The sequence below is a fragment of the Drosophila navojoa genome, chromosome X, assembly GCF_054131105.1.
Source record: "Drosophila navojoa isolate 15081-1374.11 chromosome X, UAZ_NAV_1.0, whole genome shotgun sequence".
Classification (NCBI taxonomy): domain Eukaryota; kingdom Metazoa; phylum Arthropoda; class Insecta; order Diptera; family Drosophilidae; genus Drosophila; species Drosophila navojoa.
In genome coordinates, this window is record NC_142895.1 from 20,459,805 (window position 1) to 20,474,302 (window position 14,498).

The 14,498-nt window shown below is 44.3% G+C and overlaps 2 protein-coding genes across 3 annotated transcripts; one reads left to right on the forward strand and one right to left on the reverse strand.

The window, feature by feature from the left end:
* The first annotated feature begins 1,221 nt into the window (after nucleotides 1–1,221).
* Pvf1 (PDGF- and VEGF-related factor 1) lies at nucleotides 1,222–8,666 on the forward strand. Of its 2 annotated transcripts, none has more exons than XM_018108818.3 (5): nucleotides 1,222–1,563; nucleotides 6,332–6,395; nucleotides 6,505–6,531; nucleotides 6,604–7,109; nucleotides 8,169–8,666. In XM_018108818.3, the coding sequence occupies exons 1-5, from the start codon at nucleotides 1,222–1,224 to the stop codon at nucleotides 8,262–8,264; spliced, it is 1,035 nt and encodes a 344-aa protein (XP_017964307.2). In that variant the 3' UTR covers nucleotides 8,265–8,666. The 2 variants fall into 2 exon arrangements, with proteins under 2 accessions (XP_017964307.2, XP_030242981.1); XM_030387121.2 differs by lacking the exon at nucleotides 8,169–8,666 and adding an exon at nucleotides 7,448–7,634.
* Nucleotides 8,667–9,884: 1,218 nt separating this feature from the next.
* Flacc (Fl(2)d-associated complex component) lies at nucleotides 9,885–14,082 on the reverse strand. Its single transcript, XM_018108790.3, has 3 exons — nucleotides 12,562–14,082; nucleotides 10,888–12,374; nucleotides 9,885–10,761 (listed from the first exon to the last, which is right to left on the reverse strand). Exons 1-3 carry the CDS (start codon nucleotides 13,920–13,922, stop codon nucleotides 10,175–10,177), a joined length of 3,435 nt encoding a protein of 1,144 aa, XP_017964279.1. The 5' UTR covers nucleotides 13,923–14,082; the 3' UTR covers nucleotides 9,885–10,174.
* Between the last annotated feature and the right edge of the window lie 416 nt (nucleotides 14,083–14,498).

Here is a 14,498-nt window from a genome sequence, read left to right on the forward strand (position 1 = left end):
ATACAATAGTTTATGTCTTGGTGCAAATGAAACTCATTATCAATTCGTAGAATGACAGTTAAAGAGCATTTGATAGTCGTCTGCACTCGCATGAACATTCTTAGATGTTTTTCTTTACTGCGCTTCGACTATTTTTACTGTTTCCGGACAAGAAACCCACTCCATCGGTAGCTTATCAAAATGGTCAGCTGATTGAAGAGTCGGATCAACCAGGCCAAGAAAACAAACATTGTCCATTCATGGTCAAAAGCGGAAAATAAGCATTTATGTCACGCATACAAAATATCCTCTAATTAAAAACGAGTGCCAAACGGGTATTCACGCAGAAATCATTTTCATTGATAAACGAAAGAATACAACATGTATGTACATTTGTAAATGCAATAAATAAATGTCTATAGATTGTAAATAACCGACATTTGACAATCAAAATTCAAAGAATTTACAGATAATTCAGTTTGTTCAATTGATCTTCACTTTTTACTACATAGGGTATTATCAAGTTCATCAATTTGGCTTTTGATATTTTCGTAGCAATCAACGTGCGGATGATTTACTTATTGATATGCCCAACACATAATTGCATACACATACACTCTTGCATTTACACACTCGCACACACACGCATTCACACATGAATATAAAGATTTGTATGTACATATGTATGTATGTCTGTTTATGATAACGCTGCATTTGTTGTTGTTCTTTACATATTTTGTTACTTGCTTACTTTCGTATCAATGTCAAGTTAACCATACAAAAAAAAAAAAGGTTTTGTCATCCACAGTTGACAACAATAACAGCAACATTTAGTGACCCCAATTAAAGTTGCGTCTGTCGGCCAATCGGCGTGTGGGCGGCTGCCAGAGTGTTGGTGTGCTGCGTACACCTGTTGCATTGACTTAAACCAGTGCGCTGACTGATATATAAATAAATCAGCTGTCAGAAGGGCGACCAAATCTTGGCTGACGCCTTCGTCACTCGTCATAAGAAAAAAACAAGCCATAAATCACAAACGTAACGTAGAGCAGACAGAAGTATTTAAAAAAAAAGCTTTGCTATTTACATAAATGTTAATTAAGTGTTGCTCTACTCTCTCTCTCTCTCTCTCTCTCACTCTTTCACTCATGCAAGTCATGCTGCTTTATTTGCAGACAACAAAGTGACAGCCAGCGATAATAACGGTACATTGGTTAACATCTCCAGAACAGGCGTTTAGCCATGACACAAACCCAGCACACAATGCGCAGCTGCAGCAGCAGCAGCAGCGATTTACAGCATGCGCAACAGCGACGTCGACGCCAAATGTCAACGCATTGCTCGACGCTGCTGCTGCTGCTGTTGCTCGTGATCAGCTGTGGCATTTCCGTTGCCTTCGCAGCAACAGCGCAGTCGCGCTTGTCTCAATCCCAGGGCAGAATACGGCCACCGCGTGAGATATATGAGGACGATGCCGGCGCCGCAGCTGCCGCTGCCGCTGCTGCAGCCGCCGCCGATGCCGAGGCTGCGGAGGCAACAAGCTGCTGCCAGGGCGCAGCAGCCACATCTGTCGAGCCTGTCACGGTAAGTACACACACACACACACACATACAAAGCTCGCTGGGAGTCGGCGCCAATGCGTCGCACCTCAGCCAAGACGTAGACCGACACCGAGACGTTGCATTATTTGGGTCAGCTGCAGTTGCAGTTGCCGTTGCCGTTGCCGTTGTCGTTGCAGTTGCAGCAGCTTTTTTTTTTCACGCTCACCCATTCAGTCTGGGTGCTGTGCCTGATAAGCCGCCACGCAAATGGACAGCGGCGCCTGCTGCCCTGGCCTGGCATTGATAGTGCCCGGGGCCGCCTTGACTCCAAACTCAAATAGCTCGCACTGCGCCTTAGTAATCCAGAGGGGGAGGAGGAGCGGATGGGGGCGTTACTCAGGCTCCCACCTCGCACTCGTTTTAGTTGCTTAGCAATGCTTTGCACCAATTAAAAGATAAATCTTCTACGTCTGCTGTGTACTCCCCCCTCCGCCCCTCTCCCATACTCCTCCGCCACGGACTTGAGTTGCCCCAGCCCAACGCAGCGGAAATGAGAGTGGGATTTTGGCATATTTGTGCGAGGCGAAGCTTTTTCTAAATATTTACTTAGATACAGTTGCAGATACAGTTAAAGATACACATAGAGATATAGATACACGGCTACGGATACAATTACATAAACGCAAACAAATACGCTTATCGGAACCAATTGGATCGTATTACGTACCTTTGTACTTTTCTCAGAACTTGCGCTTCCATAAGAGTAAACGTACATTTTTAGAATTTTTAATGCATTTTCTTATTTTTTTAAATGTTATAGAATAAATAGAAAATTTGTGAAAGTATTTCGAAAAGTTTCTTGTTTATTGACAGAACTACAAATGTTTTTGAGATTATTAAAGCATTTTGTAGCATATCAAAAATGCTATTTAGGGATATTATAAATGCAAGATTTCGCAGTTCGAATTTAATAGGTATAATTGATTAATTCACGGTGCATTGATAATATTGGTTGAAATTGTTGGCATATAATTAGCTTATATGTTTGATGTAAGAGCTCTTCGTTTTCACTTACCCTCGTTTGGTACAACATTAATGTAAGTTCTTCAGTATTGATGTGCATCGATGACTTGAATGCTACTAAATATGGTGGCAATTATTTTGCTGCTTATTTTTTATTAAACGCAATTACAATCTGATTATGAATAGGCAAGGCATTCACTTGAAGACGATGAAGTCAAGGCCTGCTTATCTAGTATGAGGAGTATATACTAAATATACTAAACGTAGAGATGTGACAGAAATGACAAAAGTATATGCTATTACAGTATTACTGTTTTACTATTTATTTTTTATTGTTTCATTGTCCGAAGTGCGCAACTCTTAGAGCTAGAGACTGGGCTTTGTCTCAATCAATCGATAGGAAATTCCCTGAAGTCGATGAGAGAAATATATATGTATATCGTTTTGGGCTTGCTTGCAAAGCTAAAGGATATATAATATTATTACCAAAATATTCTGTCGATAGATTTATTTTACTCCGAACTTTGCGATCGTTACATTTTTGTCGAATCATCCCATTTCCAGATGCATTTTACTCCAAATTAAACCCTCAATTTATGCACTGTACTCCGAATCATATTACGTCTTCGCCATTACTCCTAATTTTGCCCTGTAGTTATGCACTCTATTTCGAATCACAGCATTAAAGTTTAATGTTTTGATATATATATTTTGATATATTTTACTCCTAACTACACATTTGTTTCTATGCACTATGCCAACCATATATAGGTAGTACCATAATTCCTAACTATACCACTCAAGTAATTTACTCCGAATTATCACATTGATATATTTGATATAAATCATGTTAGACAATGTTATACAAATAAGTGGATATGTTTCTATAATAGCAGCTGCGCACAGATTATGGGGTATATTTTAGTCGTATAGTCTGATTTGTTTATGTTTTTATTTAAAGTCAAATCTAGTTAAAAGTGTGAAATAGAATGGAATGCACATACTATATTTATATTTCAGAGTCAATGGAATTTGCAGTAAATACTTTTGTTTCCCTCTCCAGCATCTCTCTCTTTCCCTCTCTCTCTCTCTCTCTCTCTCTCTCTTTCTCTTTGCCCCTGAACCTTATGTGCTAATAAGTTAGCAGCAAAATAACAGTTGAGAGCCGTAGCAGCGGCTGCTGTGACGACACTGTGATTCATGTGGTAGAGGCGCGGGATGGGGAATGAAGGAATGAAGGAAACGAGGAACGCTGAACGCTGAAACGTCGTTAGACGCGAATATTAGCGACGTGTCAATTGGTCAATCAGGCAATACTTGTGACGGTGACAATGGAACGTGTGTAGTAGAACCTCTATTGGTTAGCCGCATTATTAGCGGGGTCTAGAGCGAATGCCCGGCATACCCTTCGGGCCAGTTGACTCAGCTAAGATGTGGGCAATACAAATACTTACACATATATATTGCTTATCTGGTATTTCGAAATGCTGCGCGTGTTTTCATTCAATTTTATGGCTAGCAAATCGCTTGCGACAGCAAACTGTGCTATTCCGATGACTAATCTGAGCGAGAGAGACAGAGAGGGTGCAACTGTAAATCGAATTATAGCATCCGATATATGTACATACATACATATATACTACGACAGTTGTTTCTCTATTGTTTTCTTCGGCTTGAGCTTGAGAGCCCTCAAACCATGTGTTCAGCTGTTTTTTCCTATGTTTGCTTTTGTTTGTCTGCTGAGAACAGCAACTGGAAGTTAAGTATTAATACACAGGCTAACAGCATTTTGGGGAGTTTTGTAAACAAGAATTCGAAAAGACTTTGCCAAAGAGTTCTACAAGCCAATCTAGTCGAGAGTGTAGGACTTCATTTTGTACCGATAAATGTCGATCAATTTCGATAAGTGTTTATCAATATCAATGATTGTTGATGAGTGTCGATCTTTGTTTATTGAGCATACTTGAGGGAAATTGTATAAATTATGTCGATCTGTGCCGATTAAAGTTGATTAATTTAGATCAATGTCAGTCAATGTTAATAAATTAATGTACAGGTTCTCTAGCTATGCTCCAGTTTTAGGGTGTAAGGTGTAAAGTGAGGCGAGTATTAAAGCAATATATGTTTCCTCTAAAAGTTCAGGGTCGTATAGCTTCTCTCTTATGCAAACTCCTTGAAAGTTTTCCACGGAGATATTATTTGCTGTCGTTGAGATATCAGTTACCCAAAGAGTGTAGGCAGGGAGTGTAGGTGGGGAGTGTAAGGAGCAGTGGGACAGCTGTTTAGAGAAATAATATATTGCATAACTTCTACTGCTGAGCTGATTTGACCTTTTCCCACAGCTTAAAGTATTTTAAAAGCCTGCCATGAGAACGCCTGAAATTTCGAATTCTCTTCAGAATTAAAGGTCTTTGGATAAGTATAGCTCGATTCTCGTTTACTAAACCCGGCTGAACTGTGTGTGTGTGTTTTTTTTTTAAAGGAATTTATTGTGCCCTGATATTATGTCGGTCTTTAGTTGCTGTTCGTGTAAATATTTGTTGCACTTGCTTTTCAGTTACTATGACTATTTACTCGCTAGTGAGTGTTTATTTTTAAGGCATTTATTGTTGCCTGATATTATTTCAGTCGTAACCTGTTTTTCGTTGCATTTGTTTTGCAATTATTATTATATCTATAATAATCGTATGTGAGCTCTGAGTTTGTTTTTCGTTTACCTCACTCTACTTGTATTACGCATAATATTTCAAAGTAGGTTTCCGCAGATCGCTGCCCGAAACTTTTCCGTGTATCAGCTATCCAACATTCAACCCACACTCCACATGATTCATAATAGACGAGAATTAATAGTAAACTAAATATTTGCTATTGACTTAATTGTAAAATTATTTGTTTTATGGCATCTGATAGCCAAACGACAATTTAACCGGATGTTGTTCTAGGGAGCTACATACATATATATATTTTTCTATTCTATGAATTAGTCAGAATGCACTTTCTATGGGCCAAACTAATGTTGATGTCTTGTGCTGCTTACATGATATTTTGCACGTCAACATTTCTCATTCACATTCAGAAGATAAGGCAAACTTGTCTTTTATCGGCCTATCAATCATAAAAGAGATGTCTCACTTTTCGCTATTCACATGCTTCTAGGAAATGTACTCAAGTATGTTTATAGCCATAATTGAGTATATAGATATATAGAATAGATGTATTTTATTTATTACCACGATCAAAAAGGTAGAGAGACGGGTTTACTCCGAATTTCCCCTTCTATATATGCACTTTACTCTGAATTATATTATAAACACGTCAACCATATCCGTATTTTACTCCGAAGCATGTTAATTGACTTGAAATTATATCGTTGATATAGGTCTGTTTAGTCCGAATACTGCTGTCAATATATACAATCCACTCCGAGCTGTGCCCACTTTACTTGACTTTCCATTCGAACATTTGATTCCGAATTGTGTCGGCACATTTTACTCCTAACTATGCCGTCCACTCCCAGATATGGCCAGATAATGGAGTTATCTTACGCCTTTTGTCGACTTGTGCATTTTACTCCGAAAACTGCACCATACTCCAATTTATATTATAGAATTATGATCTAGAAGGTTAGGTATTATGATATAGCCCAGAGAAAAATGTATTTTTCTACTCCAAGCTGCATCATTTCACTGCCGTATCTCTGTGGATTACATCATCTAGCTAATTGCAAGAGATTGCCCACTTCAACAGTCTAATCTGTTTCCTTGGCGTATTTTCTGTCTTTCGAACAGCTCGCGCTGGAACTGGGAAATGTGACAACAGACTACGATGGGTCCGGCGAGACCTCCTCGAAGGGTAAGCTAACCGAGTAGGAAGAACCAAATGAGCTGATCACTAACATTTCGCATTGCTCTTCGTTTTCGTTCTATTCCCCGTGCGGTTCTCTTCTATTTGATCGACACAGAGACTTTCAAGCGCAGCGTGGCACGTGGTATGTGTAAATGAGGATGAGTACTCGAAAACTGGCTGGCTGCTAATTGATTAACGATCGAATCTGTTTCAGCTGTCATTCGGAACGCGACGCCGGCGAGCTGCTCGCCACAGCCGACGATCGTGGAGCTGAAGCCACTGACGGAGCAGGGCGGGGAGCAGACGGCCTCGAATGTCTACTATTTGCCGGCGTGCACGCGCATCAATCGCTGTAACGGCTGCTGCGGCTCCACGCTGATCTCGTGCCAGCCGACGGAGACGGAGACGCTGCAGCTGCGCGTGCGCAAGGTGGAGCGCTTTGGGGCGAGCAGCAAGCGTGGCTATGCCATTGTCAATGTGGAGCAGCACTTGGCATGCAAATGCGATTGCCGCATCAAGGCCGAGGACTGCAATGCGTACCAGGAGTACCGCAAGGATCTCTGCCGCTGCGAGTGCCAGAACACAGATGCGCGCGACAAGTGCCTGGAGCAATCGGATCACAAGTATTGGGACGACGCCAACTGCACCTGCGCCTGCCGCTACAACCAGAGCTGCACTACCGGCACCGTCTTCGACGAGGCCCAATGCAAATGCACCGATGTGAGTGACGACCGCGACATGTTACCAACTTGATAGATTAGATTGGCCCAAATTGTTGGCCCTGGGCTTGGTGTCTGGTTCCGGTTCCGGTTCCGGTTCCACTTACGGTTCGGGTTCGGTTTGTGGGTTATGGGTTCTGTTTAAGCACTGACTGGTTGATGGTTTACTGGTTAGTCAATGTCATTAAATCCGAATCTGTACACGTGTATATATATATATATATGTAATTTTGTCGTTGTTTACCTAGGCTTAACTATCGTAAATAAGTTGTAATTCTGTATCTGTCTTTATTTAAATGCGTTTCTCTGTTTTTGTTTCTTTTATATTCTTTATTTTAGATCAAGAGTCTCGAGTATTATTCCTAGACTACATACATACAAACATTCATACATACTGAAATAGCCTTAAAAACAAAACTTACTTAAATAGTAGTAGTAGTTGTTGTTGTTGTTGTTGTTGTTGCTGCCGCTTGGTTCGATTGCAAAGGCAGCTATCAGATAATTCATTCAGTTTATATACATATAACAATCATAATCATAATCATTATCAATCAAGGCAGCAACAACAAATCAATGACATAGCACTACCATGTGATACTACCTGAAAGTTTGCCAAATTGGAAATTCATATAAAAAACTTCAAATTTATTTAGAAGAATTTTTGTTGTTGTTGTTGTTGTAAGGCAAGCGTAACTTATAGCTGAGTTGAGGCCATAAAAAAAAAATAAAATAAATAATAATTCAGAAAGAAATTACAAAAGTAAATATGAAAGAGAAACACACAACGTCAATTGTGTTGCATTGTGTGAGTATTTGTTATAATTTATGTATGTCATTTATATCCATATGTTAAGATCTTGCATGTGCTTCAGTATCTATACCCCCGCATCCCAACCCAGCTTGATTATTATTCAGTTTATGTGCTTTGTATTCCCGAATCCAGTTAACACAGCTATTAACCATTATTATCTTGATATCTATATATGAATATGAGCATAAGTGAGTATACTAAAATATCTCTCTCTCTCTCTCTCTCCCCCTCTTTCTGATCTGATCGCAGCCCTCGGCACCCAGCGATGTGGCCGACCGTCGACGCTTCATCGTGCAGGCCGTGGAGGCCTTGGAGCCGGACAACAGCACCCTTTACAGCGTCTAGGAGTGCAACCCAATTACAATACTTATTTATATAAAACCTATAGCTTTACTATCCATACATAGCTATATACATCGATATACCAACGTATATATTATTTCAGTATTGCTAATTCTTTCGATTCGTTGTTCTTTTGTGTGTGTTTGCTTGGCTTCAGAGAGACATCGTGCATTCCATTTGAACGTTACTAGTATATGTTCTATCTTCCATAGCCAATTTAAGTTTTAATCTTTGCGCATTTTTAAATCACATTTCTGTCCAGTTAGTTCTTAGGCATAAATAGCAAACGCAGTTGCATTGTCTTTGTCCTTGTATGAATTAGTTGTAGACTGCATACTGATATATTACTATAATTCCTATATTATATATGCATATATACATATATACATTATATAGAACATTTTCGTTACATTCAAAAATGAAATTAAAATACAAAAAATTTTAAAGGAATAAAAAAAATATATATATAATAAATAAACTTGAGTTTTCTTTGAATTTGTCGGGCTTTAACTAAAATGTACTAAATCTTAAATCTTGTGATAAGAATGGGATTTCAATTCATGATTTCAGCTTAGATATATGGTGATTGGTGGCTCTGTAGATAAGTTTAAATATTTTGGAACATTTTCACGCATAAAAATTAAAATGAAAAATGAACAAACAAAATCAAATTTGATCTAAAAATAATGAAGTTCCCTCTTAGCTTTTGGGGTAAGACTACAGTGATCTCTACTAAATAAACTTCGGATAGAAGCTGAATTCCAATTCAAAAATTCGGCATATTGATGGCTCTTTATCTCTTAATACAAAAGCTTACTGGAAAGAATTGTAAAGCATAACTGGGTAAGTGTGCCAAACGATCCCACACCTGGAATCAGAACATTTTATAGAAGAATCGAGAGAGAGAGAGAGAGAGAGAGAGAGAGAGAGAGAGAGAGAGAGAGAGAGAGAGAGAGAGAGAGAGAGAGAAGGGAGGGGGAGGCTTTGATATGTAATTAGAGAGCACTTTGAAACTATCTTACTAGAACTGAAAGATAGACAATGATTTGTTTTTTTTTCATATCTCTCAGGTGAATCCATTTCTAACTAAGAAACTGAGTGAGAAATTATTAGGATAAGTAGATAAGTAATACGTGCGCTATAGTAAATAATTATGAAAAATATAATTTGTCACTTTTAACAAAATGTTTATATTATTATTTTTATAGCAAAGTTTTAAAATTATAAAGAATTTTCCAATTAACAGAATATGTTTAGCGTAATAATAGTAATCCAACAATACCAGCCTTAACTTAACTCCCATATAAGAGTTACCAATAATGCGTACAATTAATTTATTATGCCAACTCTCAGCTACTAGCACGAAGTTCCTCAATCCCTAATCTGCTCAGCGTAAGTTCCATCGGTCCATCGTTCCATCTTGTGCCATCAGCCCGAGGCGAATAACGGCGTCTATAATGGATGCGGGCGTCTATTTAAGGATTAAGCTGAATAATTACATGTGAATAAAAGTGAACGCGTCCAATAGACGGAACGATAACAGGCGTGTCGTAACTCTCGAACAGCTGGATCCAATTAATCCACTAGCTACGAGGCAATACAATTGGAATAGGTACAATTGAAACACGGATTTGTTTTTAATTCAACTGATCCATTAATATACATTGATGTTGTATGATTGATAGCTATAGTTATTGGAATCTCGGACATTATGTTAGGGTAGTTCTCGGGGTAAAGCACAAGTGTTCTCGCTGGCATTACCATTAGGCATCATATTCTCATCATCATCAACATTATCATCATCATTATTATTATTAGCATTGCTATCCAATGTCATCGTCCGGACATTGCATATAGATTTGTATATCCAGTCTATAGCTGAGCTGCTCGAGCCGACGTCGAGCGATCGGATCTCATTTGACATCGAGAGTGCGCTGGAACATGTGCATGGCCAACGAGCGCAATCCCTCGCTGACAATGGGCACGTTGCGTGGAAAATCACATTCGCGCGCGGGCAGGCCGCATAGCTGGCGTCGCAGGCGCAAATCCTGGCGTGAGCTCAGCGCCCGACTGCCCGGCCCACATACGTTGCCGACCAGACGCTGGCGCTCGGCGGCGGCGCTGCGCAGGCCCATCTGGACACAGGCCAGCGGCTCCACATGCTCGGTGTCCAGCAATTCGCGATAGTCGTGCGCCGGCGTCGTCTTGCCCGTCTCGGCCGTGTCGTGTTCCGGCTCTGTCTTGACTAACGCCTGATTCTGCTGCGCCATTTGCTCCTCCAGCAGCAGCTGCTGTCGCGATTCCTCAATTATTTGCCGTGCATATTTCGCGCCAGCCATGCCAAAGCTGATGCCCATATCGAGCAGCACACGATGCGGCTGCCATCGCTGTTTGGCCGATGTGTTGCGATCGGCGCCCTGCTGTGCCGCATGCTCCGTTGCCTGCTGACGCGTCTCCGCGATTAAGCCCTGCCAGTCGACGCCCAAAGCATCACCAATGCCTGTAAAGCAAAGTGCATGAATTAAATTTGTGCTGTCATCCTGCATCCAACATTTGCTTGGAAGGCAGAGGATTTATTCATCCATTTTTATCTTAGAGTTCTTGCAGTTGCAGTCTTGTCTCTTACCCTTGTGCCTCGCGTCCTCTTCCAACTCGCCATCGGATATCTCCTCAAAGTCCAGCACCTCGTCCACGTCCTCGTTCTTAATGTTTGTCTGCGACTGACTCTGTGACTGGGACTGAGGCTGCATTTCGCCTTTGATGTGCTCGTCACTGTTGGACAGCGCATCAGCGGACAGCTCCTGGGTGCCAGCCAGTGCGCCCTCCAGCTGCAGCTCGCTCTTGGGCTTCACCTTATCCGTTTTGTTCAGTATATCGTCGTCACTGTCGCTGATCTCGCTCAGTTCGCCGTTGGGCTTTGGCTCCTCTTTCAGCTGACGCAGGGAGGTCTCCATGCCCGCGGCCTGCTCTGCTGCCGGCTCACTGGCTCCGGTGGTTTGACCGGCCTCTGGCACGTCAACGGAATCCTCGGACGCATCCTCCTGCTTAATGTTTGGCAACTTGCTAACCTGTGCCAAGATACCCGGATTGGTGGTGGCATTGGCTGCGCTCTGTGCGGCTGCCTTGGCTGCGGCCACGGCTGTGGTGGCCGCCGCTACGGCGCTGGCCTGCGCCGCGGCATTGCTTGGCTTGGGCTGGGCATGGGCCGCTGTCTGGGCTGTGGACGCCGTTGCAGCTGCTGCTGTGGGCGGTAGATGTGGGTGCTTCTTGAGAAATGTGTTGCCTCCCATGCCGGCGCCTCCGCCATAGGGTAGGCGCTTGTGCGGAAAGCCACGCGTGCTGCCGCCGCCGCTGCCATGATAGCCACCGGGCGGCTGCACCGGCAGTGTCATTAGAGGCGGTGGATGTGATCTGTAGCCGCGCTCGCCATGCTCATGACCGTGCGACGGTGCACCGCCACCACGTCGGAAACCGCGTCCACCACCCCGCTCGCCGCGTGCATGCACATGATGATGCGGCGAGGATGACGCCGGGTGATGAGGCGGCTGCACCTCGCCGCCGTTGCCATTGCTGCGACCGAAGCTCGGCTCATCGTTGTCGCGCCAGTCATTGTTGGGTTGCTGCCAGGGGCGTGGCTTGTCGCGCTGATCGTGCTCAAGCCAGGCTGGCTCATTCTTGACCCCACCAACGTTGCCGTCGCCGCACTCTTCGCGTTCATCGGCATCCCAGTCGGGCTCCGAGGCGGAATGATGCTGCTGCTTGCCCGGCTGCTGGCTCGATGGTTTCGGCCTCTTGGGGCCACCCACGAAACCGGCGGCACGTCCAGGTGTGCCGCTGCCACTGGCGCCACCGCCGCCGCCGCTATTCCCGCCCCCACCGCCGTTATCCTCATCCCAGTCGCGCTCCCATTCGGCACGATAATCGCCGCGTGAAGGCAAACGCTCGCGCTCCCGCTCTCTGTTCCGCTCACGTTCGCGTAGCATGCGCTCCCGCTCCTCGGCATAGAGTGCATCATCGGCGTCCAACTCCCGATAGTCGCGTAGGTCGCGCGCCTCTAGCCACGCCTCTCGATCCCTAGAGTAGCGCGCATCCATATACGCCCGCTTATAGGCCCTGCAACAAAAGAATTGCGTAAAATTAGGATCCGGCATGCGAAGGTTCTGGGATGAATGAGAACTGAGTGGAAGAGACTAAGTCTCATTCTTGCAAACTAGATTCTAGATTCTCAACCCGATTAGAAAAGGCTTTCTTCGGGTCAATTTCTGTGCATGGGCAATCGTCATATACAATATATAGTTACCGCTCTCGCTCCTCCTCCGAGTAGAGATCGCGCGGATCTCGTAGACGTGGTGGATAGTGGTCGGGCAAGGGGCTGAGCTCGCGACGCCTTTGATCTCCGTAGCGTCGCATCTCGCTGATCAGGCCATGGCGCTCGGCCTCGATCAGCTCCTGTTCGCGCTCGTAGACGTCCAAGTCGCGCTTGTCGCGCACATGACGACCAGCTCGATCCACGGTCTCCAGCGAACGCTCGCGACTGCCGTATGGCATGGCCAATTCCATGTCGCGTACACCGGGCGCACCATACGGTTTCTTGCCGTCCTCCTCCTCCTGGCGACGCAGCTTCTCGCGGGCCAAGCGCTCTCGCTCCCGCTGCCGCTCTTGGCAGCGCGCCAGCGCCTCGGCTCGCTCCTTGTCACGAGCAGCTTCACGCTCGGCACGCTCTCGTTCACGATCGCGGCGATCTCGTTCCCGTTCACGCAGCGATAGGTCATCGTGGCGTTGTAGCTTGTGCTCGTGCCGCTGCCTTTCGTGCTCCCGCTCTACGCGTTCGCGCTCCCTCTCTCTTTCGCGCTCTATGCGCTCGCGCTCGCGTTCTCTTTCTCGCTCACGCTCTAGCGACGGAGTGCGTCCGCGCGTTCGTGTCTGAATAATGATCTTCTCGCGTGACATGAGCTGATGATGCATTCGGGCGGTGGGCGTGCCATTCGGTCCCAAGCTCGAGCCGGGACCTGGACTCTTTTGCCGCTTGCCCACCACGTCCTGATGTATGCGTATTTTGGTGGTGGTCGTGGTGCTGGAGGCGCCAGTAGGGGATCGACTGCTGCCCAAGCGATGGTGATCCCGATCGCGCTCCCGCTCCCGTTCCCTATGCACACTCCGCAGCTTTTCGCGCTCCCGTTCTCGCTGCTCTTTGCTGGCCACACGCAAATGCTTGCGCTCCGCCAGCTTCTTGAGTTTCGCCTGTGTGGCCGGGGACAGGGCGCGATGCCCGTGTCCACTTAGCGCAGCAGCTGCTCGCTTCTTCAGGCGCGCCTCCTTCAGTTTGCGCTTTATATGATTGCGCTTTGCAACTAGTTTCTTCTGAACATGATCTCGGTCCCGGTCACGATCGCGCTCCCGGTCCCGCTTGTCGCGCTTCCGCCGCTCGTCTCCCGATGATGTGCTGCCCGTACGACGCGAGCTCTTCTTTTTCCGGTGATGACGCTCGGCTGCACGCTGATGCGGATGGGCATGACCATGGTGGTCCCGCTCGCTGTCCGAGCTGCTGTACGAACTACTGCCGCTGTCTGTGTCTGTGCTTGAGCTGTCGCTGCTCGAATGTGTGTGCCGTGACTTTTTATACCGACGCAATTGCTCTTTTGCTTTTTTTTCCATCTCCATCGAAATGCACTTCAAGAGTAAAACACACTTTCTTTACTGCCCAATTCTCGTGCTTTCGCCGCTTTGATTATTATTCTTTCGGCTGCACTATTTATGATGTTTATGTTTATTGGTTGGCGTCGTTTATATTTTATTTTTTTTGTTTGTAGATAGAATTTGTCAGCTTATTTATTTTTCTAATCTAGAATTGCATTGTGGGTAAGTTATCGATATATTTTTACAGCTCTGCCGATGCGTTGGCAAAGTTGTGCGCAATTGCCAACAGGTGTCGCCCTAGTGCGCACAAAACAATGGCGCCAAATTGTATGCATATTCGAAATTACTGTGAAAAATTTGGTAACTTATTTAAAATTTCTTATATGATATTGATATAGAAAGAAAACCTCTTCTTCAAGGCTACGCATTTGGTCAACCAGATCATATGATTATATTTACATACAGAATATTGATATAAAAGAAACAACATACTCTTCGAGGCCTCGCATTTGGTCACCCATACTTTATGCTTATATTTACTTTTACAATATTGATATAAAAGATTTAGATAAAGAAACGTTTGGTCATTCAAATGTTGAC

Excerpts from the sequence above, each read along its gene's own strand:
- Pvf1 (XM_018108818.3), top strand. The coding sequence starts at position 1,222 with ATGACACAAACCCAGCACACAATGCGCAGCTGCAGCAGCAGCAGCAGC. Across the intron at positions 6,396-6,504 it reads CGGCGAGACCTCCTCGAAGG|AGACTTTCAAGCGCAGCGTG; the intron begins GTAAGCTAACCG and ends TGATCGACACAG. Across the intron at positions 7,110-8,168 it reads CCCAATGCAAATGCACCGAT|CCCTCGGCACCCAGCGATGT; the intron begins GTGAGTGACGAC and ends ATCTGATCGCAG.
- Flacc (XM_018108790.3), bottom strand. The coding sequence starts at position 13,922 with ATGGAGATGGAAAAAAAAGCAAAAGAGCAATTGCGTCGGTATAAAAAG. Across the intron at positions 12,375-12,561 it reads TCGGAGGAGGAGCGAGAGCG|GGCCTATAAGCGGGCGTATA; the intron begins GTAACTATATAT and ends CTTTTGTTGCAG. Across the intron at positions 10,762-10,887 it reads AGAGGACGCGAGGCACAAGG|GCATTGGTGATGCTTTGGGC; the intron begins GTAAGAGACAAG and ends TTTGCTTTACAG.